Raw genomic sequence first — 26,399 nt, forward strand, 5'->3', positions numbered from 1 at the left:
GTTGGCGTCTTGCCAGAAATTCAAATAGGCAATTCCATTTATGTACGTACGCATGAATTCGTTTGTATGCAAATTCAGAATGGTTTGTCAATAGTAAATCATTATTGAATGGCTTGTTTCTTGTAATTCTTAGAACTACCGTCTCTTTATTATAAATTAATAGATTTACCTCCTACAAGCCTCTCAAATCGTTTTTATATAGGTCAGTTATTTTTCCGAAATACTAGTAACATAACAAACAAGGTTGAAAAGTGGATAGATCTTTGAAATGGTTGTTTGCGTTATATTTGTTCCATATGAAACAAATTTTGTTTGAAGCTAGCATAAGACGTCGGGATTAGGTCAGGTTTAGGTGTAGGTTTATGGTTGGACCGCCGGCCCCTGGCATGGACCCTATTTCTATCGTTGATTACAGGCTGATTACCACTGTACAGTTGGCAAATGCAATGTACTACGATTCAAGAAAGGGTTGTCTAGCTGCATCACAACCCTCATAGCATGGCAGTAGACGTCTACTAGTGCTATCATAGCTAGCCAGGCAATATGTGCATATACGTAATGCTTTGAATTGGATCATTACAACTGATCGAAATATAATCACTGAATAGGCTTCACCCATTCTCTGTATCTACAGATTATAGTAAACCATCCTCAGCATATAGTCCAGACACTCTACAATGTAAGTATGTATATATTTTTATTCTGTCTAAATGAACGTCAAATGTGCATTTTAGCAAGTGTAACGAATATATTTGTCCTTCACAAGTATTCGCATGTCAAAATTCCTTGACGTTTGTTTTCTTACATAGGTGACATGGTTAATTATGTAATATATGTTAATATTAAATCCTGACAAATTCAATATTGTGAGATATGACCAAAAAATTATAACCAAAGGGGTAAGAAACACTTAATGGTGTAAACAGCAAGAATCAGGTAAATGGGAATGTCTTCATATACCTTAGACTGACAGATCAGCCGTTGTGGGCGTGGTCTAATCTTCCTTTCCCCATTACATTAATAGGCAGACTGATAAGCATGGAACGATGACGTCATTACAGTCGAGTTTCCATAATTTTATAAAGAATTAACTTTGCCATTGTTCAGATTAAATTTTGTCGAATACAAATTTCGTAAGACACTTAAAAATCTTCCAAATTCCTTTCCGATATTTGATGTATATAATGTCAGAATTACTGAGTAGATTTCTGTGACTTGTTTCCCTAAAACAGATGTAAATCCTCGTAAAACCTCTCATAGTATGCCGTGCGGATGTTGTCAGTCGTCCTGGAATCCGCCTCTCGCAGAGCCAGGTTAGTTTACATATAAGTGTAAATTTTTTATTTAAATATTCATGAAATATCCGAGAGTTCTCTATTTTTCGTATATCTTTTTTCCTTGTAAAACAATTACTTTGGCGGAAAGACGCAGCCATTTGTGTGAATGTCTTTGTTTAAAAAAATTAATTATATTGTATCATAAGATTTTGCTAGCAGACAAATGTCCATCAATATTTACCTATGCTTCAAAGGATATTTGCTTCCTATGGCAGTATACTACACGAGGTAAAAGTAACACAAGTAAGAAAAAGAAAAATTAGCAAAATAATTTAAGTGACAATTTCGCTGTACTTATTCTCCATATCTGATATTTTCTAAGTACATAGTGCATAACACAAACAGTTGTCACTTAAATTATTTTGCTAATTTTTGTACATTTGGTAATGAGGCTGAACTCGATTAGTTGCTAATGCAACTATTTTCAGTCTTTTTCTCTTTTCAACTTTGTACATTGAGTATATTGTTATAATTTATTCATATGATTTATTCATATGATTTGTGAGAATAAATTATAAATTATTATTATTATTATTACTGATGATACATGTACTTTATGTAACTCGCATATTTAAAAAATCGAAAAAAGAAAATATCAGACTTTATTTGATATTTGCCAGGGCATGTTCATGATCCTTTTTCACGTGTGTTTCTACAGCATATGATGACAGATGGTACAGTACCATTGACGAAGGAGTGGTTTTGGCCGTCTTGAGAAAATTCCAGTCACAGGGTATAGAAGATAAAGATCGCAGATGCTTACAGTGCGCAGTCTTCGTGATAAATGAAACTAGACAGAAGGCGGGCGCTGCTGTAAGTTCTACTGCCAGTAATAAATATAATTCGAGTTATACTCCTTTCCGACTCTTCCACATTGTTTCAAGTGTGGTCTCAATTTCATTTAGCAGACACTTTTTCAGTTAACGGGACACTTTTACACAAAGAAAGTGTCAGTGTACAGTTAATCCATGAAAGGAACTGTCCGCTAACACTCTCCACCTATGAATGGAACTGTCCTCATCATGTTAATCATTTCTATAGCACTGTCCCCAACTTACAGTTACATTTGCAACATGTGCTGCCCTCCTAATACCGTGTTCTACCACCAAAAGTTCTGCACCTGCCATTCTGTAATGTGTGTGTAAAAGATCAGGTCTCGAACACAGTACCTCTACTTCTGTACCTATCTATTCAAAGACATGCTCTATAACCACTTCACTACTTGTGTGTAGAAGCAGGCTTCCATATAGAATTTGTTCATCGACATTGACAACAGAGCTATGGGTGGGTCAAAACGGAAATATTGTTCAAATTGGGACTGTAACTTTGTTACAGTACGAGTCTTGGCCAGGTTAATGGATTTCACACTAAACTTTTTGGATTATTTGGCTGAGATATGTTGGATAAGTTTTCTATAGTTAATTTTGTAATTAATGCATGTGATAATGGGACTCAAGAGGTTATGCTAGGGCTGTAGATGACAATTCAAGGTTGACTGACCTCTGGTGAAAAACCTAAAAAACTCATCGAATTCGAAGTATAACTTCGTTATAAGACAAGCACTCCTTTCCAACTCTTGTCCATTGTTTCAACTGTGCTGCTTGCCTCCTCGGCTGCGCCTCGGACAAAATAATTGAGCTTTACCCAATACTGGCCAATTATTTGCAGTTAACGTCCTCTGACGTGTCCTATAACTGATAGTTATAGTACATGTCAGAGGACATTTACTGTTTTTATTAGGACTGTTTTGGTTAACCCGTCTGATGAGTTAACCAAAACAGTCCTCATGTGTATCACTATGACTCAAATTGTGAACTGGGGAGTTCTATGATGTGTGTTAGATTGTTTTAGGTTCGTGTTCAAAACTGTTTTTTAGGTTACATGTAACAAATAGAGCAGAAGGGAACCCCATTAGAACATGTCACTGTTACTATCCTTTCTTCATCACAGATATGGAGAGATGCACAACTTAAAGTTGACGGTATCAACATGAGTGCAATATTTCGGTCAGGCAGTCAAAAGAACAAGTTTGAGATCAAACTAGATGAAAACGACCACCCCTTCAGCTATAACACAGAAGCAGGATTCCGTCTGACGTTCTGGAATGGTGTTTACAGGTTTGAGGGGAAAAGCAAAAAGCGTTCTTTCAAGTATCGCAAAGATATTCGCACCACTAGTGCTAGCAATAGGGTGGTTGTGAAAAGAAGGTTTGCTGAGAAAGTTACATACAAATGACTTAATATTGGTAGCATACATTCCACAATAGATATCGCCCGACTTTGACTAACGAATGCATCAAGATCTAAACCGATAGAGGTTGTTATTTAATCATGTATTTTGTGCGAACTGTTGAAGAAAAACACTTACATTGTAAACCGTCATCTTTATTAATTAACAGAAGTAGTCTTATAGACATATACAGAGTCGACCGTGATATGGCAGTGCGACTATAATGTAGCATATATATTCGTTTAAATCATGGAGACTGTTTTTGTCAGGGAACTCAGCACACTTTACAGTTCCCTGTCACTTTACCAATGTAACTACTGCACTGAAACATAATTATGATGATTAACTTATAAGAAATCTAACTTTGTGTTTGTGTGATGCGAAATTATCATGATCATCTGTAAATTGAATATATTTTTGAGTACATTTTGTCGTATACATGACTTGTTCACTGTATCATATTACATAGGCAGATATTTTTTTTGTCCAACTACATGTAATGCAGATTGAATTCATACACATGTGGAGCCTGTGGTCCATATTATGCAGAAATATATGGAGCATATTTCGAGGGAACATGAAAAGACAAACTATACAGAATTTAATAATTGAATTCTAACCCTTTTACAACTTCGAATCCCCCCCCCCCAATTCTGATATGTGAACTAATTTTGGTATTATATTTACACAGTACATGTATATCTACTCTGTCCATACTTCAAATGAATGTAGATAGTGAGTTAGTCATAAACTGGAGTTGAGATTTAACGGCATATCGTGTAGAATCATTTAAAATAGTAATAGAACACTGTAAGGGTTGAGTGAGATCAATTGCTCAATGTAGGATAAAAACTTAACACTGTTAGTTCGGGCATGGTGGGGGTTGAATCATGTTATGGAACCTTAAATACAATTTTTTTTGAAAGGAAACGTCGTCATTTTGAGTGGGTACTAGGTTACATTTTAATGACTGGACAAGGATTGTCTTGGTGTGTATCATCACAGTTTTTTTTGTGGTGAAATAAAACTTATTTTGTGTGTGATAATGATCAATTGACTCATTGATTTTTGTGATGTAAAACTTTTTTTCCTTCTTTCCCTGGCTACTTTTCTCTCTTTCACCCGTATATAATTCTCTCTTTATTGACTAAATAAAGACACCTTGACCATTCTTCTCCTCTTATCTAAATTAAAACACCTATAATCTCATAATCAGCATGGATCAGTTACAACGAAAATTTGCTTTATGTCTTATCTTCTGAGAGATTATCACACCGGACAATCATGCACACACTAGTATAAAAAGAAAGACTCTTTTGTACTAGCTAATGCACGCATGAATGAGTGTGATAATCTCCTAGAAGATAAGAGATAAAGCAAAGTGTTAATGCTCAGACCACTAAATAGTTAGACAGAACTGCCCTATATAAAGAGGATTATGGCTAATCTATGCAAATGCGGGAAATTCAAATTGCTGTACAGAGCACTAGTTTCTGGGTCTTGTTTTCAGCATTTTTTATGTGCTTCGAGAAACACACAGGTCATGTATCATGTACAAATTGTTTGTGAATGTCGTAGGATGGTAACTTGATACACAAATTAGTTGAAAATCAGTCTGTTTGTTTCATAGAATGAAAAAACCTCTCCAAATGAGACAAATTCTCCTGCAAACAGCTGCTTAGATTGTGTGTCATTCAGGATTATTCAAATATGTGGCATTTGCATGTGAAAAACCCAGATATAGGGAATGTTTATATTTTGGTGATATCTTGCCAGTGAGTCATCACAAGTTCTCCACCTCCAAACATACAGTCAGTCATATGCAAAAATGGTCCCAGGTGCCGCCAGTTGCATGTTTAATGTAACTGGTCTTTTGTCACGGTTTGATTATTTGTCAACACATAGACCGTCCACCAAGCTTACTTTTATGTAATAACTTTAGATATATTTTATTGTCAAAGTTATCACACTGCATTTGCATACCATCAAATGATCATATTTTGATATTTATCATGTTGTTTCTCACAACATGTTCTACGTGTCTGAGACTGCTAAAGTGTCTTAAGAAAAGAAAAGACAAAATGACCACAAGATATGATTATCATTTAAAGAGTGGTTTAATATTTCATATGTCTTCTCTATTCTTATGTAGATGGGAAAGACATAAGGTTCTTATAGTAATGGATCTTTACATAAAACCTGGCTCTTATACAGTTGGCTATCAGACTTTCTCTCCAGGGTGGCAAACATTGGTAAAAGGCTACGACAACGAACAGCTGGAGTGGTCTACAACTGACACAGATGCCACCATCCTTCATGGCATTCTTGTTAAATTATGTTAATATCTGGCTCATGGTTTACGTATGGGCATCTGCTGACCACGTGGCTATGAGGAGGAAAAATGGGGATTTAATTTGTATTTTGTAATTAATAAAAGAACTTCATTGTCTTTCTACGTGCAAAAACAGTGTGAATGAAACAACATAGACAATTCTACTGGTTGGTACCCAGATGTAAGAGAGTAGATATATAAAAAAAGAAATAAAAAAATTCTAAAGGGACAACAGGTAACTATGACAAGATACTTTTCTTGCTTGAAATGTAGTTTGAACATTCAATAATAATGGAACGAGACAAAGATTACTATGAACAGATTTAAGCAAAGAATAGCAGAGAGATTATAAGCAAAACTAGAGTTTTGAATAAAAAAGTTCAGATGAATATCAAACCTTTGAACATTTGACAGACTGTATTGGCTTTGAATGATCTGGTCTGGTAACACCACTCTTTGTGTGTTATAAAACCGCATGGAAGATTATCAGTCGATAATTAAAATACTCATTGAATGTCAATGAAGGATTTCTTTTGGAACCAGCTAATTGCCTCATTGTCAAGCTGAACTATCCCCATCAAGACTGGGTTTCAGTGGGTTGGATTTGTACTTGGTTCATTTAAAAAACTAGCATGTCCTAACTCATCCAAAATTTGCATTCACTACCACATCCTTTGGAGGAAACTGTGTTCAAGGTTGAGATACGTTGTGATAAATTGTGGAAAGTGTCTTTTGCTGACGATTTCTTTGAAGATTTCAGCTGCAGTGTGCAGTGTCTTCCTTTCTGCTAGGGTTACAAAAGCTGTTGTTTGCATCTGACGGTCAACAAACTCCTGCACTAATTGATGTACAAGTAATGTAGTGATTCGTCTCCCATCATCTTCTAGATGTGCCTGATGTCCAATACATTGCCAAACCTACAAGAAGACAATGTGGTCCAAGGAATGGTTATTGATTGCTGTAACATCTTGAAGACAGTGAGATTTTAACGTTTTTCTCTACACCAATAAAGTCTAGCAGTCATGTAACATTCCTCCAACAGTGCTGTTACAGCACTGCAGAACATCAATGCTATGACAGGGTAACCACAGCCTTGTAACTGGTCTGTTCCTACATCACTGTTACAACAATTCTGCAGCACTGTAACAGCCCAGTTATGTAACATCGGTTGCAATGTGGTGTAGTTGTTGTATTATGTGAAGAATTGCTCATATTTTATAAACCTACAGAACCATTTTGATAGAATGGAGACAAATTTATTTGAAAATCAAAGTAACTTGAACCACCCAAACATTTGCCATCTAAGAAACTTATGATTCCTGGTCCTTTGAAATCTTTAAAGAATATTTGGTTGTTGTTCACCTCCCTGTGTTCACGAAAATCATCAAGCTATCATTTTTTCATAGAGTTTATATTTGTTGTTAACTCGTATGAAGTATTGTCAACAGTGGAGATCATTTTGTTCTCTAATCAAAAATCTTGCATGTTGACGCCTCAGTTTTCTCCTTGATTTCAACTGAGAATTGGTTGGAGTTTTCATGAACAAAAAAAAAGCAACACGGTAACTAAAGACGTTTATTTCATTTTTTCTTTTTTGTAAATTTCATCACTAGTAACCAGGATATCAGTAGCTATGCCATTGTTCAATGACATAATGTCTATATTTTTATTCCAAGAATAGATAATTCAGAAAATAATATCGGTTTTTGTATGTACACATATTCATATTCATTACATACCTTAGTATTCACTATAATATTTCTTGTGATTTTAATAAATAAATGAATGAAACTGAAATTTCAATCTAAGTTTATCCTGACCTGTGACCTCGAGATCTCTGCAGTAGCAGAGTCTTCCACAGCACCATTATGCATAAAATGTCCTTTACCTACAAAGAAATACAAAAAAATAGTCAACCATCTGAATTTGCCTGACACAAGCTGTGCTAACACTACCCACATGTGATGGGTTCCTCTGTTTAAAGTGGCCATACGGATGAGGATTGGGTATTTATTTTGGATTTTTATTAATAAAACAATTTTATCATGGCTTCTTACTAAAACAAATAATTGTGAAACAACATATACTAAGTCTAACTGAATACATTGCAAAAGCTAAAAGATGTGTAAAAAGTTTGATATTGTACGTACAATAACAAATATTTTACACATTTGTTTATTTTTTTACGAGTTATTCATAATTATTTGTACAAACAAAATACAATTCTTCGTAAATATACATGTAGAATGTATAATACTTTGGGTCATATTCCACCAAAATCAACTACTGCATTACTCTGAAATATCTTACATAGTTTGTTATATATCGTCTTAATTTTAAACTAAATTAGTCTCAAATATTATGAAATACTCTGCTTTCACAGACTTACCATGCAGCCATGCATTGATAAAGAGAACTCCAACAGCTATGTTATGTTTGAGACCTTCAAATGTAACACCTCCCTGGAAAAAAACGAAGAAAAGTTTGCTAAATTTGACAATGTTATAGATGTGCACTTGTAGAACATTGCCTTCAAGTCTTCAGATACATTAGTCGCCATACTCTCCTGTTAATAATGCTTAGATATGTAGATCCAGCCAGTATTTCATTACGTCAGTATTTCAGAAAATTATATACTGAAACATAATATGTACACATGACTAAATACTACATTCACTTATTTGACTCTATAGCACTGATAAACTGGGGGGGGGGCATTTTTTTTTTAATTTTTTTTTTTTTTTTTTTTTTTTGGGGGGGGGGGGCACATCCAGTCTTAGACCCAACTTACTATGATGAATGGCTAATCTCTAAGAATTATGTTATCAACTGGGACAAGAGTGACCAATATAGATGCACACACAAAAGTGAATGTGGCTTAACGTCTAGTTCTAACTCAAATCACCCTCTCATACCAGGCCTGCCCAGCCCAAATCTGGACCAACTTTAAACTGTTTGCACTTGTGTTTGTAAGTTAGGCTAATACCAGAGTTGACAAATAGTCAGCTTAAATTATCCACAGTGAATCCCCTATAAGACATGGCAGAACCCAAAGTGTCTTAAATTAAATGGAAATGGTTCCATACATATATATATACATATATAGCCACCATTTTGTCCTACTTTAATACATTACAACAGTACACAGCATCATATCACATCTGCAATTTCCTTAAATCACAAAAACAGTCAGACTAAACAATTGTGATGATGAAATATAATGTCCACATAAAACACCACACAAGCTAAACCTTCCTTCTGTGGAATGTGCGGTGTATTCCACCAAAGGAAGGTTTAGTCCATTTGGCCATTATAGTGTCCTTTGGTGTCAATAAGTGCATAACAGCTCATGATTTGTATTCTAGTTACTAGTTATGGCATTTACAACATCTGATAATTACATACCTTTGGCATAATCAAGAGATCATTGGCTGTCACTCTTACATCTGGTCTTGTGATGGCATATTGGTTGGCAGATGGTGCATATTGTTGAAACAACTGGTAAAGGCACAATGAATACAAAATGTATATTTAGAATCTGATATGAGCAATGTCATTGCCATCTGTCAGGTATTTTGAAGTAAGATAACTGTGTCTTCACCTAAGATCACGCCCTGGACAGTAGACTAAACCTTATATGTAGAAATGACTGTATTAAATGATGTGAAAGTTGTACATATTGTATATATTTCAGCAAATCAAACAGGTTATTAAATACAACAGGTCTTCATAGAACATACAGCCCCCTTTACTTCTATTTGAATAATGGTAGCAGGATTTAAAAGAAATTGGTAGAAAAACAAATAAACACTACAAAGTGTGGTGGATGATAGATGCACGGACATATGGATGGTCAGTTGGATGGAGCCCATTGTAATACTGTCCCGCCCCTCCTTCAGGGAGCTAAAAAAGTAAAACTAAAGCATTAACACCATATAGAGATACAATATCACCCTTTTGGGTCATAATACACGATTGTTTATGTTTTGTAGTCATATGAAGCAGTTCAGTTCTCAATTCAATATATAAATCATGTAGGGAAGAAGGCATTAAAGCATGGAATATACTTTAGAGAGACACAAGTAGAATGAGAGAGTCTTAACCCATAGAGAGATATACATGTTACTAGACAGTGATTCACAATATACAACTCTGGTAATTCAGCCTTCGGGGTTACTAATATAGGTGCAAACTAAATCTGTTGTCTTTTAATGTGGTAGATTATACAAGTGGGTGATAGCAGTTCCTCTGTTGTGTGATTCTAATCACCCTGTGATCAAGATAGTGTAAACATTGGAAGTCTCAAAACAGGGCACTGCAAGTTCATGGAACTCTGTCAATACAACTCTGCAATGCCTCCCTACTGAGACTATAATTAAATCAATAGCTTATTACTGTTGTATCAACATGTTGTGACAATAGTTTTAGTTTGTGTCTATCTTAGTAAACCAAAGGTTCAATTACCAGAGTAATAAGCACACACACTCCTAATCATCAAAAACTATGAAAGTCTTTGAGATTATATTCTTGACATGAGATACAGTCTAAAGTAAGTAAGTGGTATATATACCAACCTGATGCATTGGTTCAATCAGTTCACAATCATACACCATAAAGCCATCAATACCTGCTTGTATTTCTTTTAGCTTTCCACTGATAATGAAGCATATACAAACAAAAATATCATTTTTTTAAAATCTATAACAGGAAAAAAAATCTATTTTCAGAACAGGAATTTCCAAATACAAAATTCAATTTTAGTGACTTTTTTTTTAAAGCTGTGCAAATTTAGATTAGATTAGATTAGATTAGATTAGATTAGATTAGATTAGATTAGAATACTTTATTTAACTAAAATGGCTGTAAAGTTGTGCTGATCATATCCTTGCACTTAGGGTATAACCCAATCTGATTAAAATCCGATGTAGATGTCGGCTAATAGTTCATTGCTAGTTTACCTTCGTTATTTTGCCTGAATTGACCTTCTTAAGTTCTTGGTACATGTTTAAATTTTTTAGCCTGATCGCCTCCTCTAGAGGCGATCAGGCTAAAAAATGTAAACATGTACCAAGAAGGTCAATTCAGGCAAAATAACGAAGGTAAAATAGCAATGAACGATTAGCCGACATCTACATCGGATTTTAATCAGATTGGGCACATAAACCCAATATCAAGATAATAATATATAATATTTCCCAATGAACATACACATATTAAATTACATTACAGACAATCATTATGCTATTGCAAGGGCATGAACATTTCCTTATGGTAAATTACTATGTGCATATATTGCCAGCACTTTGATATCAATATCAATTTGAACTGTACAAGGAGGAAGTAACTTTTAAATTAAAATTCTGTACATTTGATCATTCATATTTCTTAGATATTTTTAAAATAAGCAATTTAACAAATCACGGTCTGTTTTATATCACATGTCGTTCCACTTCATAAAATATATGCACACATTTCCCCATTGCTATTACCGGTACGCGTGTTACAAGTATTGAAGATCACCAATTAAATGTATTGCGCCATCAGCGGCTGAAAGTTACAGTTAAACCATAAAGCACACGTACGTCGTAAACACCTGTACTGTACTTCATTGTGCTTTCTTTGAATCTGACTGTGTATATGTTGAATATCCGTGTAAATGGAACGCACCAATATGTCGAGAAGTTATCCACGAAAAGGCAACACTGTCGGAAGATTCCAACGAATGTCAAGCCAACGTTACCAGCATGGCCATAACCATAACCGAGGTAGGAGTAGTGCAAATTGTAAATATGACTTCTGATCTTATGCCTAGTAGAAAGTGTCGTCTTCGAAAAATCAATTTGCCAATTGCCACTGTATCTTATGCATGTTATAGCCACGACGAAACAATTAAAGGATGTTCAAAGTTTGACCAACATTGCCATTGTTATCGGCGAACCTGAGAATATAGTTGCGTTATTTTAGTTACATCACTGTTATGTCAAGTATTTACTAGAGTACAGTAAAAGTATGGGTCGACGCGACGCTACCCGGAAGGTCAGCAAAAAAAATCACGAAGAATAATTGATTCGAAAGTGACGCCCACTGAAGCAGTTACTGTTACAAGAAAAACAACATGCTGTTAACGTAATTTATCCAAGAAAGACTGTCTGTAAGCAGGACGACTGAAGTTACTCCGTCTGTAAGCAGGACTATTGTTTACCATGCATACCCATTAGAGGTATAGTTGAAAGTTGGGTTGAGTACCCGTCATATTGAGATCACAGTCCCTCGGATACTATGCTGGGGATGTGGTATAAAAAGGTAAACATCGCCATTCCACACGAATGCTGCGATATTTAAGTGCTTAAAAAAATATCTACCATCATCAGAGTTAAACTTCACACAAATACCATGCCGGAAAATCCCTTAATCTTATTTCGTTCTAGATGCAATCATTACGGCCGACATATAGTTGCAAAGGTGATTATCAGGTATTGAAAGAAACGTATACTATTTATTTGTCATTGCAATGTAATTTCTCTTGGTAGACAAACTGACAAATTGATGTATGATTATTGACGGCATTTATGGATAGTTTTGGAAATTTACACTCCGATAACTCTGACACATCTCCGTAGCTCTGGAAATTTACACTCCGATAACTCCGACACATCTCCGTAGCTCTGGAAATATACGCTGCAATAAGCTGGATAAACTCCGACACATCTCCGATAACTCCGACACATCTAAGTAGCTCTGAAAATATGCGCTCCGATAAAGTCAGACACATCTCCGTAGCTCTGGAAATATACGCTCCGATAAACTCCGACACATCTCCATAGCTCTGGAAATACACGCTGCGATAAACTGGATAAACTCCGACACATCTCCGTAGCTCTGGAAATATAAGCTCCGATAAACTCCGACATATCTCCATAGCTCTGGAAATACATGTACACGCTTCGATAACTCTGACACATCTCCAGATCCATAGCTCTGGAAATGTGCGCTCCGATAAACTCCGACACGGTACGCACTCCGCTAACGCCGACACATCTCTGTTAGTACTCATGTACTGTGTCTGGGTTATCGGAGCACATACACGTATGGATTGGTATTTGGTAAATAACATACACATCTACATTTACATTACAGTCTAATTACATTTAACCATGAAGAGATTATTAATGTTTAATATTGTACCAATTAAAATGCAGGCAACAGTTTAACTCTCTGTGAAAGATTCAAAATATTTATTGACGTCATGGATGTATTACTAATACGGTGATCTTTTTTGAAGGAGTTTCTAGATGTTCAACTTTTACTTAACATTGCATGTAATTATTTTATAAGTTCGGGGTCCTGAGTACCATGTCCGGTGAATGTTTTTTTTTTATTTTTTGATAAACACGTCCCCATCACTATCTTTACCAATCTCAAGTATGGCAGCCAAATTTAACTTTATTTGCATGACGCCAGGGTTCTCTCACAGAAAAGTTTATTAAAAATAATGCTGATTTCTGCTCAAAATAAAGTTTTATTGGCTAGGGTTTCGTTGCATGGGACCCCTGGGACGGCTGTCTGCCCAGCTGTGTGAAACGGACGACTGTTATACCTTCATTCTTTCAATGTACAATGTAATACTCTAATATCACTTCCATTTTGTTTTTGTTTATCTCATGCGGATGACAACCAAATAATTCTGATCTTTCTCTTCTGCCTTTTGAAAACACAAGGTGGTGGATGGAGAACAGATCACAGACAAGATACCAAGGTTCATCTGCCTAAGATAGGTACAAATTATAGCATAATATGTTTCTGTTTTGCAATGGAATAATATCTATGTCCACCATCCATCTATCAAAATAAAAGTACACTCATTTTTTGTACATTTGTCCCAAAGGTGATGTGTGCTGAAAATACTGTAGTGAAAATTCCTCTTCAGCATCTGTTTCTTATATTAGTAGTAAACTCAATACTTGAAATACAATACTTTTCAATAAAGAGGGATTAAAAAGAAAAAGAAAACACGCTGATTAAAATTAATAAAGAGAGCACAGAGTAAAATTATTATTTGAATGACTACTATATGATATGTGGTGATACTAGACTTTTAGGGCATCAAATGTGTGTGTGTGTGTGTGTGTGTGTGTGTGTGTGTGTGTGTGTGCGTGCTTGATTTGATACAAAAGTAAACCCCTGATAATAGTATTACTTTGATGTTTTTTCAACCTAACTTATTTTGGTAAAGCATCTGGTAATACATGTATTTTGATTTATGTTTCAGCTGCACAGCCTCGGAATAAAGCTCTGTCATACCACCACAGAAATCTGAAGAGAACATATGGAGACACTCCCAAACTGCCTACTATCGCGATCGGTCAGTTTGGCTTACAAGTTGATTTGCATATTGTATAATGAAAATGAATCCCATTCATAGTTGTGTGCATTGACTACTATTAATATTTCTTATGCTGACAAGAATAGTATTTACATTTTGTTTGTGTTATGTAAACTATGAACTAGGATTCAGTATGTCCATATTGTCATTGGTTCCACTTTTTGTAATGATTTCAAAAGCTATATACGGGTTACTAAAAAGGTGACACTTGACTTGTTACTTTAATACGGTTCACACTGGAGACATTTAGCTAATTTAGAGTTGACTCTGGTCTAAGCATGACTTATAAAGAACAATTCTTAGAGAAGTTTGAAAAGTTTGAATTCTGACCGACATTTCATTTGTTTTTGGTAGTATTTTTCAAAAATAAAAACAAATTTTTAATTGTTTTTGTTTTTGAAAAACATTTAGCATTTTACAGGCCTGTAATACTTAGACTGGGAGGACTGTTTAACTAAGCAAATCAATCTAAACCAATTTTTTGAAGCATCTGTTTCTTGGTAGTAAACTCAATATTTTAAACACAGTAGTTTAAATACAATACTTTTTGATAAACAAGTAAAGGAAAAAAGAAAACATGCTGATTAAAAATACAGAGTAAAATTATCATTTGAATGACTACTATATGGTATGTGATGGTAAAATTTAAGGGCATCAAATGTGTATGCTTGGATTAATTTGTGTGTTTGTGGGGGGGGGGGCATGTACATGTGTGTGTGTGTGTGTGTGTGTGTGTGCTTGATTTGATACAAAAGTAGACCCCTGATAAAAGTATTACTTTGTTGTTGTTTTCAATATAATTTAGTTTGTCAAAGCATCTTGTAACATATATTGTGATGGTTGGTGAAGAGATGTGACCTAGGCCCTTATTAATGCATCTGAAATTTTTTTTTTTTTATTTATGTTTCAGCAGCACAGCCTGGGAATAAAGGTCCATCACACCACCACAGAAATCAGACTAGAAGATATGGAAACACTTCTACTACTGGTCAGTTTGGCTTACAAGTTTCATAAAACACTGACTTACCTACCCTTTTTCTGAGGTTATTAGAAACACACAAACATTTTTTGCCTTACATCAGTAAACTGTTGGGCTTAATTATGCCACTGAGTAGGCAATATTATAACTACTATGGCTACTCAGCAAATCTCCCTCACTGAGTCAGGACAAGTTCATTAAATAATGTATCAATATGTTGTCACACTTCCATGCTAAAAATTCAACTGGAAGAATTGCTTAATGAAATAAGTAACAGATACAATCCGACCAATATGCGTCGAGCGGTAGCGAGGCGCATATTGGTCGGATTGTATCTGTTTTGTACACCGGCTAATTTCCTTTGTTGTGTATTGAGTTCGAATTCCAATATACTCCGGAGATAACTCATACACTGCTATCATACCACCGCAACAACAATAATAATAACAGTGTCTGCGCCATCGTGCATGTCTGCATATCTTCCGGGCTATTTATACACTCTAGCTAATACACATACACCCCCTAACAAAATTAGACACTCACTTCACACTACAAGTTCTCAAATACAGTGTCTGCTGTACTGTGCATTTTCTCAGAGGATGTTTTTACATTGGAGTTAGAAGACATACATCAATGAAGTTGGATACTCTCCATGTTCTTAAATGTAAACTGACCGAAACGTCGCTTTCGACAAGACATGCTTAGCTACTGAAAGGTTCACACACACTAACCAAGCTATTGACGTTTATTTGGTTGGGCTTTCGCCATCATCAATCATTCATTTTGACAGCTCTTTCTGGTTGATAACAAACTCGATACTTCGATACAAACATCTTCCTGTTGGAGTCTATTGCGCACACAGTCAATGTCTGTCTAATATACTCCGGATGTTGACTTTTCATTACCATGTCTGTCTAATATACTCCGGGTATGGACTTTTCATTACCCGGATGGTATTTTTCATATTCTCAGCTCCCTGGATTTTGAAGCGGGAAGTTTGCGGACACCTGATTGGCTGATCGCCCGATTAATCACTGTCGCTTGACAAGTAACGCCCACGCCGGTGTACAAATAAGTCTAAACCAATGTCCTGTTTTCAACATTATATATCAGTAGAGAAATGGTGTTCTGTCATCAACACACATGAAATAATGAAGTTAAAAGAAACTCTTTCTATAAATAGACTCGGGGATACTGACCGTAGATGCTTGCAGCATGCAGTATCTGTAGTTCACAGGATTAGAGACAAAGCAGGTGAAAAGGTATTTAGGTCTTTTTAATAAAGAGCTTTAGATGCATATATTTATGCACGTTCTATACGTGTAGCGTCATATTCATGTGATTTGAAGCAACCCATGCATTCTGTATAGCAGTCTACACATAACTGTAAATATGTGTTAACTTTTCGCCATTTTGCCATCTTGCTATTAGTGATGTCGCTACTAAATGGTTAGTAAATGCATGCAAGAACTTGCAACTGAAACTTACAAAATTAAAGTGATTCTTATTGCATACACCCACTTCCAAAGTAAAGTCACGTTCTTTCACACATACTACACCTTGTGTATGGAATAAATAGACCATCATTGAAGGAATTGCAATGAAAACATAAAACTAACACCTTTAGAAGAATGTTAAAACGTGTCTATTCACTTGGCCTTCTGAGGGTACAGTTCCTTTTAGTTTGTACAGGAAAGTAGCAAATAACAAATTGATTGAGTGTTTGACTGTTTGATTGATTGATTAATTGATTGATTGATTGATTGTTTGTTTGATTGCCTTATTGATTAATTGACTGATTCTATATTACAGGTATGGAAAAATGCACGGCTCACTATCTATGGTCATGGTTTTAAAGCTACACTGATGGCTGGATTACAGAAAAATAAATTTGAGGTCCTCTTAGATCACAAAGATAGACCCTATCATGCTAACACAGAAGCAGGAGTCAGTTTGAGATTTTGGAATGGTGTACACTGGATGGCTGGAAAGTTTGAACAACTATTTCCAAAACTTTTAGCAATCTTAGCACCCGTGGGGCTAGCTCTAATGGGGTTATAGAAATAGATTACCGGTAAATACAGTTGGCATCATACCTATGAGGCTAGCATTAGTTTAGAGGAGAAGCCCGTCCTTTAGTCAATAGACTACATGTAAATGGTCCTCAGCTACACATTATCAACACATTACTTAAAGAAGCTATATCGATGACAAATGGGTATTTATTTTGGATTTTGAATTCATGAAACAACTCTACTATGTTTTATACTTTTGGGCCACAAACAATGTGAAACAATTCATACAATTCGATCACTTTTTATGGAATTGAATTCTGAGGTTTGAGATCACTGGAACTATATTTACACTCTAACTAAAGAGCGACACGAATGATGATTATGTTTGTTGTGGAGTATATTAGAGAAGCACCAAGTCATCGTGTTATACATACATGTCATATTAATCTTCATACAACATTTGTTCATATATTCAAAACCTGTAAATTATCACTAATGTCTTAAAGTATAGGGACATGGAACATTTCTTACAGCCATTTTGTTGTTATTGGCTAAAGAAAACTCTATTCTATAATAAATGTAAATTCTAATGATCAATCTCACACAAGAAAATTGTTTTAAATCATTTCTGAGAAAGGCATAATTATGTATTTGGCCAGGCCAGGTGGACTTTCCTTTTAATATGGCTGAATTTCTTTCAAAGGCCAGGGTTTCAATCTTAGGTTCTCACATTAGTGTATCTTGTCACTGGAGCCATAAGCCATACTTTTCATGTAGTAAACAGACTTTTGTGTGCATTTTTTTCCAGTGATGTATTTCAGTTCCATCGACGACTGAACCCTGTTATTGTTTTCATTCGCAATATACAATGCCAGGGGTCAGACTAGACTAGCTGTAAGCTATTTCTTGACTCCCCCACTTATCCTTCTCTCTTTTGTTTGTTTTTTGTTATCAAGGTTTTGTAATCATTTATATATCTGGGTATTAAAATAAACCATTTATATTATATATGTATATAATATATAACATATTAAAAGGATTACATAGGATTATTCTTTTGTACTGGACCAACGTTTTCTACAATAGCTCTGCCAGACGATTTTTTTGCACATCTAGCTTTTTATTGCTAGTCTGAACTGGGTCTTTACACAAAACAGTACTTTATATTTTAAAAAAAAATGCAGGTTGACATTTTACCAACTAAGTTAATCTTAGTGGCACAGTGTACCTTGCTTTCTTGATGATGTTATTTAAATTACCTTGTAGCTTTCTTGACGTTATCTAAATTACCCTGTAGCTTTCTTGACGTTATTTAAATTACCTTGTAGCTTTCTTTACATTATTTAAATTACCTTGTAGCTTTCTTGACGTTATTTAAATTACCCTGTAGCTTTCTTGATGATGTTATTTAAATTACCCTGTAGCTTTCTTTACATTATTTAAATTACCTTGTAGCTTTCTTGACGTTATTTAAATTACCCTGTAGCTTTCTTGATGATGTTATTTAAATTACCCTGTAGCTTTCTTTACATTATTTAAATTACCTTGTAGCTTTCTTGACGTTATTTAAATTACCCTGTAGCTTTCTTGATGATGTTATTTAAATTACCCTGTAGCTTTCTTTACATTATTTAAATTACCTTTTAGCTTTCTTTACGTTATTTAAATTACCTTTTAGCTTTCTTTACGTTATTTAAATTACCCTGTAGCTTTCTTTACGTTATCTACATTACCTTGTAGCTTTCTTTACATTATTTAAATTACATTGTAGCTTTCTTTACGTTATTTAAATTACCTTGTAGCTTTCTTGATGACATCATCGCAGTTAGGCGAATTCTTATCAGGCACCAATAATGCAGCCATTCCTCCTGTTGCATGGCAACCTCTTCGATGGCACGTCTGAACCACTAAATCCATGTAACTTTTTAGAAAGTGTTTTCCCATATCTACATATTTGTTTCTATCTGGTAGAAATAGCTCTTTCCTCTTTCCTGAAATATGAAATAAATTAGTACTTACCAAAATTATTGAGGGGTACTTATCAAACTTATTGAGGGGTACTGGACCAGTGTGTACACTTACCTAATTTATTGAGGGGTACTACACCAGTGTGTACACTTACCTAACTTATTGAGGGGTACTACACCAGTGTGTATACTTACCTAACTTACTGAGGCTTACTGAACCAGTGTGTACACTTTACCTAACTTATTGAGGGGTACTGCACCAGTGTGTACACTTACCTAACTTATTGAGGGGTACTGCACCAGTGTGTATACTTACCTAACTTATTGAGGGGTACTACACCAGTGTGTATACTTACCTAACTTACTGAGGCTTACTGAACCAGTGTGTACACTTACTTAACTTATTGAGGGGTACTGCACCAATGTGTATACTTACCAAACTTATTGAGGGGTACTGCACCAGTGTGTATACTTACCAAACTTATTGAGGGGTAACTGTACCAGTGTGAACACTTACCAAACTTATTGAGGGGTACTGAACCAGTGTGTACACTTACCAAACTTATTGAAGGGTAACAGTGTGTACTTGCCTAACTTATTGAGGGGTACTGAACCAGTGTATACACTTACCAAACTTACTGAAGGGTAACAGTGTGTACTTGCCAAACTGATTGAGGGGTACTGAACCAGTGTGTATACTTACCTAACTTATTGAGGGGGTACTGAACCAGTGTGTACACTTACCAACCTTATTGAGGGGTAACTGCACCAGTGTGTACTTACCTAACTTATTGAGGGGTACTACATCAGTGTGTACACTTACCAAACTTGTTGAGGATAGAAGCACAGTAGTCCCATATGCCACAGTTCAGTCCAGCTGAGTGATCACGTAGTTCATACAAGATTTCATTCATTTCAAATGAAGCCAAGATATTCTCTATCAGGACACAGGCTTTGATGCAACCATGGGGTAAACCAAGCTACAAGAGGTATACAACAGTGAAATGTTACTCATTCAAACCAAACTGTAAGTTTCAATATGAAAGGGACATGCTATGGGCATGTTATCATCACTTGTATCACTAATAGCGCAGTAAAAACAGCTTTTGCTGTCATGATTACACATGGACGAACATGATAGTTTTAATGTGTTCAACTGTTTATTTTCCTACCAATGAGCAAATGTATCTGCTTCTACATAGAAACCTGGTGTTTTCACTCTGATCAATTACTGACACTAATTATGTGACAGGAAACTTGACTCATTCCTGATCAGGCAATGTCAACGTTATTAATTTTGATGTGGAAATAATTCTCTATTTGGTCTATTTTCACTTTTACTAGATATTTATTGATGATCAGAAAAGTCTTCACCTTTGGTGATGTTCAGTTCTTACACAAATTTTTAAAAATGTTTAGCCTAACTTAAATCTTACCTTTTGTTCTGTCCAGGTAAATATCTTATTCCATAATCGAGCTTCTTTATAACCTTCTAGCTGTAAGGTAAAAAATACATCCTAATTAGTAAACCCAATCATTTGTCTGTTTTCATCAAAATGCCAGAAATTCTATAATGGAACAGTCCATCTGATATTCAGTTTGTCTTATCTTGTCATTTCAAAGTTTGTAGATTCTCCCACAAGCTGTATAATTTTTACCTCCCATACAGAAAAGCTTTGTGGGTATGTTTTCTGTCTGTCTGTCTGTCTGTCTGTCTGTCTGTCTGTCTGTCTGTCTGTCTGTGGACATCATTTTCTAAAACAGTCTGGCTCAATTTAAATGATATTTCAGAGCTATGCAGAACTTGGTACACACACTCTTTAGTGTAATGGCTAGAATAGGAATACCCTTGGGGCATTTGATTGTACACAACGAAGTACATGTTGGGAGAAAGAGGATTAATTTTTAGGTAAGAGCTGTGCAAGGTAATTAGCATAATTGGCACAAACAATGTTCAGTTAGTTGATCTAGCGATAGAAGTCCTACTCCACATATATTCATACTCTCACTGTTGGTGGAGCTGTTTCCAATTTTACATAAACATGCCCTTCAAGAGCCATTCATGCTTGAAGTACAATCTCAGTGACTGGAACTAACTATGTTTATGAATGTCTTGATAATGAATGAAACAAATGACAAATACTGAAATACTAAAAAAATCATCATGAATTGTTGCAATGTTGGTTATTTTGCATCATTGATCAACTCATTTCATTACTTCAAGACCTGATTTTCAGTTCTTTTGGCCATCATTTTGTAGTTGGATGGATCCTTCTTTATTTAACAAACTCATTTAATGGTAACAATATCCACTAACTACAGAGCGATTTATTTGAATGTCAAGTACCTTGGAGAGATAAAAGAAGGGTCCACTTTCATTGTCCAATAAAATCTTTCCAAAGTGGTACATAAGCAGACCAAAATCCCACAGTGGTCCTGGGACTTGCATTCCTTCAACCTAGCAGGAAGAGAGACTGAAGTTTAAACATGGTAAAATACTAAAAGATAGAGGCAAAATGAAATTGTGAAGAACGAACCTCAGAAATAGGAGTCATCATTGAAAACAAGATGGTGACTAACCAAATTCCTGTTATGAGTTGGAAGAGGCTTCCATAAGGCAAAGTTCAAGGTGATTTGAGTCACTATGATTTTCTTACAAATTGTCCTCAACTTACATTCTTCCTTGGCACTTATTAATCAACTACAATATTTTACTTTTTACCTTTGAAATGGCGTCAGAAATGAACAGACCAATAGCACTACCTTGGTAAAATAGTGAAACCTACTTCAAACATAATCACTATCAATTGTTCAGGTTAAAGAAACTACCAGTATTATATATATATATTACCATTTTGCTTGAATTTTCAAGCATAATCAATTTGGATTAAAATATACATAGGTTCAGTTACTGAAATTGAACTAACCATGAGAGTATGATCCACCATGTTCCAGGCTCTGGGTCGTAACATTAATACTGGTATATGTTGAATAGGAGGAACATCCTGGTATTTGTTGTGGATAACTTGATGTATGTGGTACATGCCAAGTAACTGATTCTTCCAGGTAGGACAATGACCATCATCAAAATCCACCTTCAACAAACAAAAGTATAGAGTTAATTAGCAGACATAAAGTTGAATGTAACCTTTTTGGAATCTAGTTTCAAGTGACTACATGTAGAGAGTGTTCAAAATTTGTAATCCAAGCAAAGTGGCTAAAATGGCAATACCTAATATCACAATGACACCCCCCCCCCCCCCCCCCCCCCGACAATAAGAGAATGAGAATAGCAGCCCCTACCTCCACCCCTAAAGAGTCTGGATAACCACGACTAGAATATTTGTGATCATAATGACAGATTGCTTATAAATCACAATGATTGATTTATGCTATCAATGGACCATACTCTGTATTTCCCATAATACATTATTCAAGATGGAGGTTACAAAATTGTCTGTCCACTACTTTGTGGATTTACTTTACTTTTCATTTACACACAAAAAAATAATTTATGTGTTCTATTTTTCCAATGTTATGCTTCTCTATGGCAATTACAAAGCAATGAATCTATAAGGCTATAATGCATTTAATTGCCCTTGTTTTGTTTAGTTGTTGTTGTTGTTGTTGTTTACATTTACTGCCCTTTACACACTAACCTGAATTCCCTGTACATTTGAATTCAATGCTTTCTTGAAATGTACAAGATTACTTGGTGATACATCTCCCAGATCGAGATGTCTGTTGATCAGTCGACGTGGTACAGGTTTGACAGTCCATGTACTTTCACGAATATGTCTGGTATCAGCTGAAAAGTCTGGCAATTTTCTACTAGCCTTGTATTCTTCATTGCATAGAATTCTTGCTGTCAGCATCTGAGAAAAAAAATCAGACATCTTTTGACAAAACCAAAAAAAAATCTGTTGCTGTTGTCCCAAGTTACTACCAAACCAGAAAGACTTTAGACTTTCAAAGATTTGTGTTTTAAATCTTTCTTGTTTTATCCAACAGTGATGTTAATTTGTGTTCACAGTGAGACAAAACGTGTTATTTTATATGCTTGTACACTACCAACATCTTATTTTATGTAATTTGTTACAAAAAAAACTTTGTGTGAGACATAATCGTGCTGCCTGATTGAAACTCTATAGTCACTCTGATTTGGTAGTAATAAAACCTCTTTGACTTTACATTTGGCATGCTACTAAAATCAATATATGTTTCCAATCACTACCTACAATATAATTTATTTTTTCATCCAAAGTTAAGCACTGTTGTACACTCCACTGTCTCATTTCACAAACATAACATAATTTTTATTTTGTGGTTGATTTTTATATTTTCAAGCCACTTCCTTCCTCTCATAGTTCATGTGAAAGACTTGAAAACTTGTTACTGTTTTACAAATCATTTCTTGGGGAATCTCTTTGATCACCTTTAAGCTTTGTGACATAACTTGACCACAATATTATCATTATTTTTTTTATTTTTTATAACTAAAACAGTTACTTACTTTTCAGAGCCCTGTATGTAATATTAGAGCAAAAAGACAAACAAACCAAACTGTATGCTTTATATCTACTCAAAGTCCTTCGATTTAAGATTTTAAATGAATTGATAAATTTTGACTTGTTAATCATTCTAAATAATTAAGTCAAAGACAATGGAAAAAATTGGTATGAAAAACAAAAACAAAAGATTGTACAGTTTGGCCACTAGTGGCGCTATTCAGAAGCAAGATGATGACTCAAGATGAACAGTAATTCACTTATCTGAACTTGATCTTCATTTCCTAGAGTTCCAAACTTAAGTTTATGACATTCTAAACCAATCTGACTAGTTCTGTTTTGGATGATGAGGCATTTTTTTACTGCTTCCTGTACTGCTACCATATCCGGATTCAAGGATGAAAATTTTAATAGCCCTCAATTCTGACACTTTTGTCTGTGCAATGATTTTTTTTAGCAACTGAAAAGTCCAATGAACAGATAATAGTATATGCAATTCAAATCTCATATCAACATTTTCTTATTTTGATCCACAAAAATAAATTGGTGCCTACCCAAAGTGGAAAAGTGTCTGTCCTGTAAAACTTTGAACTTTGACAGTGTTTTTGCTAAAGCTTGGGAACCCTGGTAACAGAAAAGGGAAAGAGGTGAAAGTACAATAGTTTGCCATAAAATCTATCATAACTCTGTTTGAGAACCCTGGTAAAATGACTGGGAAAATCAGGTAGATTTTACCTACTTTAATACCGCCCTAAACCGAACACTGTTTCATACTCCAAAATAAATTGGTGACTATACCTAAGGCCTGATAAAAAAAAATTGTGTGCTTCCGATTACGCTCAATTTTAGAATAGGTGGGGTAGGTAGATCTTTTATTTTATTTTATTATATTTGTTTTTCTATGTGAGTGTCTAGTTCTGGTTTTCCAAATGGTTTCTGTGTTGTTTATTTCTTCCTATCAGATGTACAGCCATTACAGATTGGAAGAACAGCTTTATTTTGTCTTTTTAAGTTGAGGTCAGTTTCCGCATCCACTATTTCTCGTGAGACTTTTTGCGATTTGATTATTTTTTTCTCGTATGCGTAAAAAAAAAGTTTAGGGTCGGCAGTGAAAAGCTAGGTGGGGTTGGGTAATGGGACCCAAACAATTATTGTTTTTAGGCCTAAATATAGAAAAGTCTGTCCTGTAAAATTGTGAGCTGAACAGAATGCATTCACAGAAAAGATCTACACTAACAGATACAAATAACATCGTTAAATAACACAATACTGTTACCTGTTCAACATCAGAGTTAAATTGGCGTACTAAATCAGCAACAAAGCTGACAGCTCCTCCAGTCAGAATTGTCTTGTATTCAGTTTCAAATCCTGCTGGGGGTTTTGATACTTCAACATCTCTGACACCATTATGCTAAAAAATGTAGACAGAAATAACATGAATGGTGACTCAACTGAAATCCACAGTTACTGTAACAGACAATTACCAGTTTGTTCATGTGAAAGTAAAAAAATGTATTGTATTGTATTGTATTGTATTGTATTGTGTTGTGTTGTGTTGTGTTGTTGTGTTTTGTTGTGTTGTGTTGTGTTGTGTTGTGTTGCGTTGCGCTGCGTTGCGTTGCGTTGCGTTGCATTGCATTGCATTGCATTGCATTGCATTGCATTGCATTGCATTGTATTGTATTGTATTGTATTGTATTGTATTGTATTGTACCTGCTATATCAAGAACATTATGAATTTCTGAAAATTGGAGTGAACCCATGATCATATTTTTGGCCCAAACTCCAAAGATTACAGTTGGTACTACACTTTGAATAATTCTTCACTGGGACACCCTTATGCACACCCAAGTAAGAACTTACATTAGTATTAGTTAAAAACATTGGAATTTAAATGTTTTAGACAAAAGTTACATATATAATCCAACTTTGTATTTACACATGTAATTGTGCAATGATATAGGTTTGGTTCATAGACCCTCCACCAAGGTTTGGTTACACTATAAGATCCTCAATCGGTTCATATTTTTCTGTTTCAACATATAAGGGAAGCTTAAGCATAGCTGGAACTATGTGAAGTTTACAAACCAGGCTGGGCAGTACGTGCTTTGTACTTATACAATGTACAACTTCTGTCTATTTGTATGTGTGTTTTTCTCCCTCCCTGTCTGCCTGCCTGCATGCCTGCATTCCTGTCTAGATGTGCATTATATGTACCAATCCTCAGGTCTGACATACCTGTAATTCGGCATGCAGTATTCCTTGAGCAGATACAGTAGCCGACTGACCCGAGTTATGACCAGTTGGCGATGTTGTTACGTTACATTGCAACAATTTGCCGTCCGTTACGCTTACATTGCAAGAATTACTTCCCCGTATAATGTGACTGGCAAGCTGTTGAAGCCGATAAGTGGACTTCTCTGTCATTTCTATGCCTTACAAGTTTCATCTAACCTTTACAAACTGCCCAACTTTTGACCTGAGTTTTGACCCTTTAATAAGGTCACGCAAGCAGGGTCACCTTGCATACATCTACACTCTGCATCTGTACCATCTTTGATCTACCATACATTCAACTATCCGATGAGGCATACTTCTGACATCTCATCCAATCACCTTTAAACCTATATTATGGAACTAAGTAAAAGT

General features: G+C 35.2%; 1 protein-coding gene across 1 annotated transcript; it reads right to left on the bottom strand.

Moving 5' to 3' along the window:
* Positions 1 to 5,725: 5,725 nt before the first annotated feature.
* On the bottom strand, positions 5,726 to 26,230 carry LOC144438983 (malate synthase-like). Its single transcript, XM_078128216.1, has 13 exons — positions 25,989 to 26,230; positions 25,027 to 25,161; positions 22,902 to 23,117; positions 22,170 to 22,337; positions 21,590 to 21,700; positions 20,679 to 20,738; positions 20,066 to 20,222; positions 19,071 to 19,266; positions 10,473 to 10,551; positions 9,304 to 9,396; positions 8,288 to 8,360; positions 7,719 to 7,786; positions 5,726 to 6,815 (listed from the first exon to the last, which is right to left on the bottom strand). Exons 1-13 carry the CDS (start codon positions 26,175 to 26,177, stop codon positions 6,561 to 6,563), a joined length of 1,800 nt encoding a protein of 599 aa, XP_077984342.1. The 5' UTR covers positions 26,178 to 26,230; the 3' UTR covers positions 5,726 to 6,560.
* Positions 26,231 to 26,399: the final 169 nt, after the last annotated feature.

This window comes from Glandiceps talaboti, chromosome 8, assembly GCF_964340395.1.
Source record: "Glandiceps talaboti chromosome 8, keGlaTala1.1, whole genome shotgun sequence".
Lineage (NCBI taxonomy): Eukaryota > Metazoa > Hemichordata > Enteropneusta > Spengelidae > Glandiceps > Glandiceps talaboti.

Excerpts from the sequence above, each read along its gene's own strand:
- LOC144438983 (XM_078128216.1), bottom strand. The coding sequence starts at position 26,177 with ATGACAGAGAAGTCCACTTATCGGCTTCAACAGCTTGCCAGTCACATT. Across the intron at positions 25,162-25,988 it reads TACTGCATGCCGAATTACAG|CATAATGGTGTCAGAGATGT; the intron begins GTATGTCAGACC and ends TACATTTTTTAG. Across the intron at positions 10,552-19,070 it reads GTCATCAAGAAAGCTACAAG|TGGAAAGCTAAAAGAAATAC; the intron begins GTAATTTAAATA and ends CTTCATTATCAG.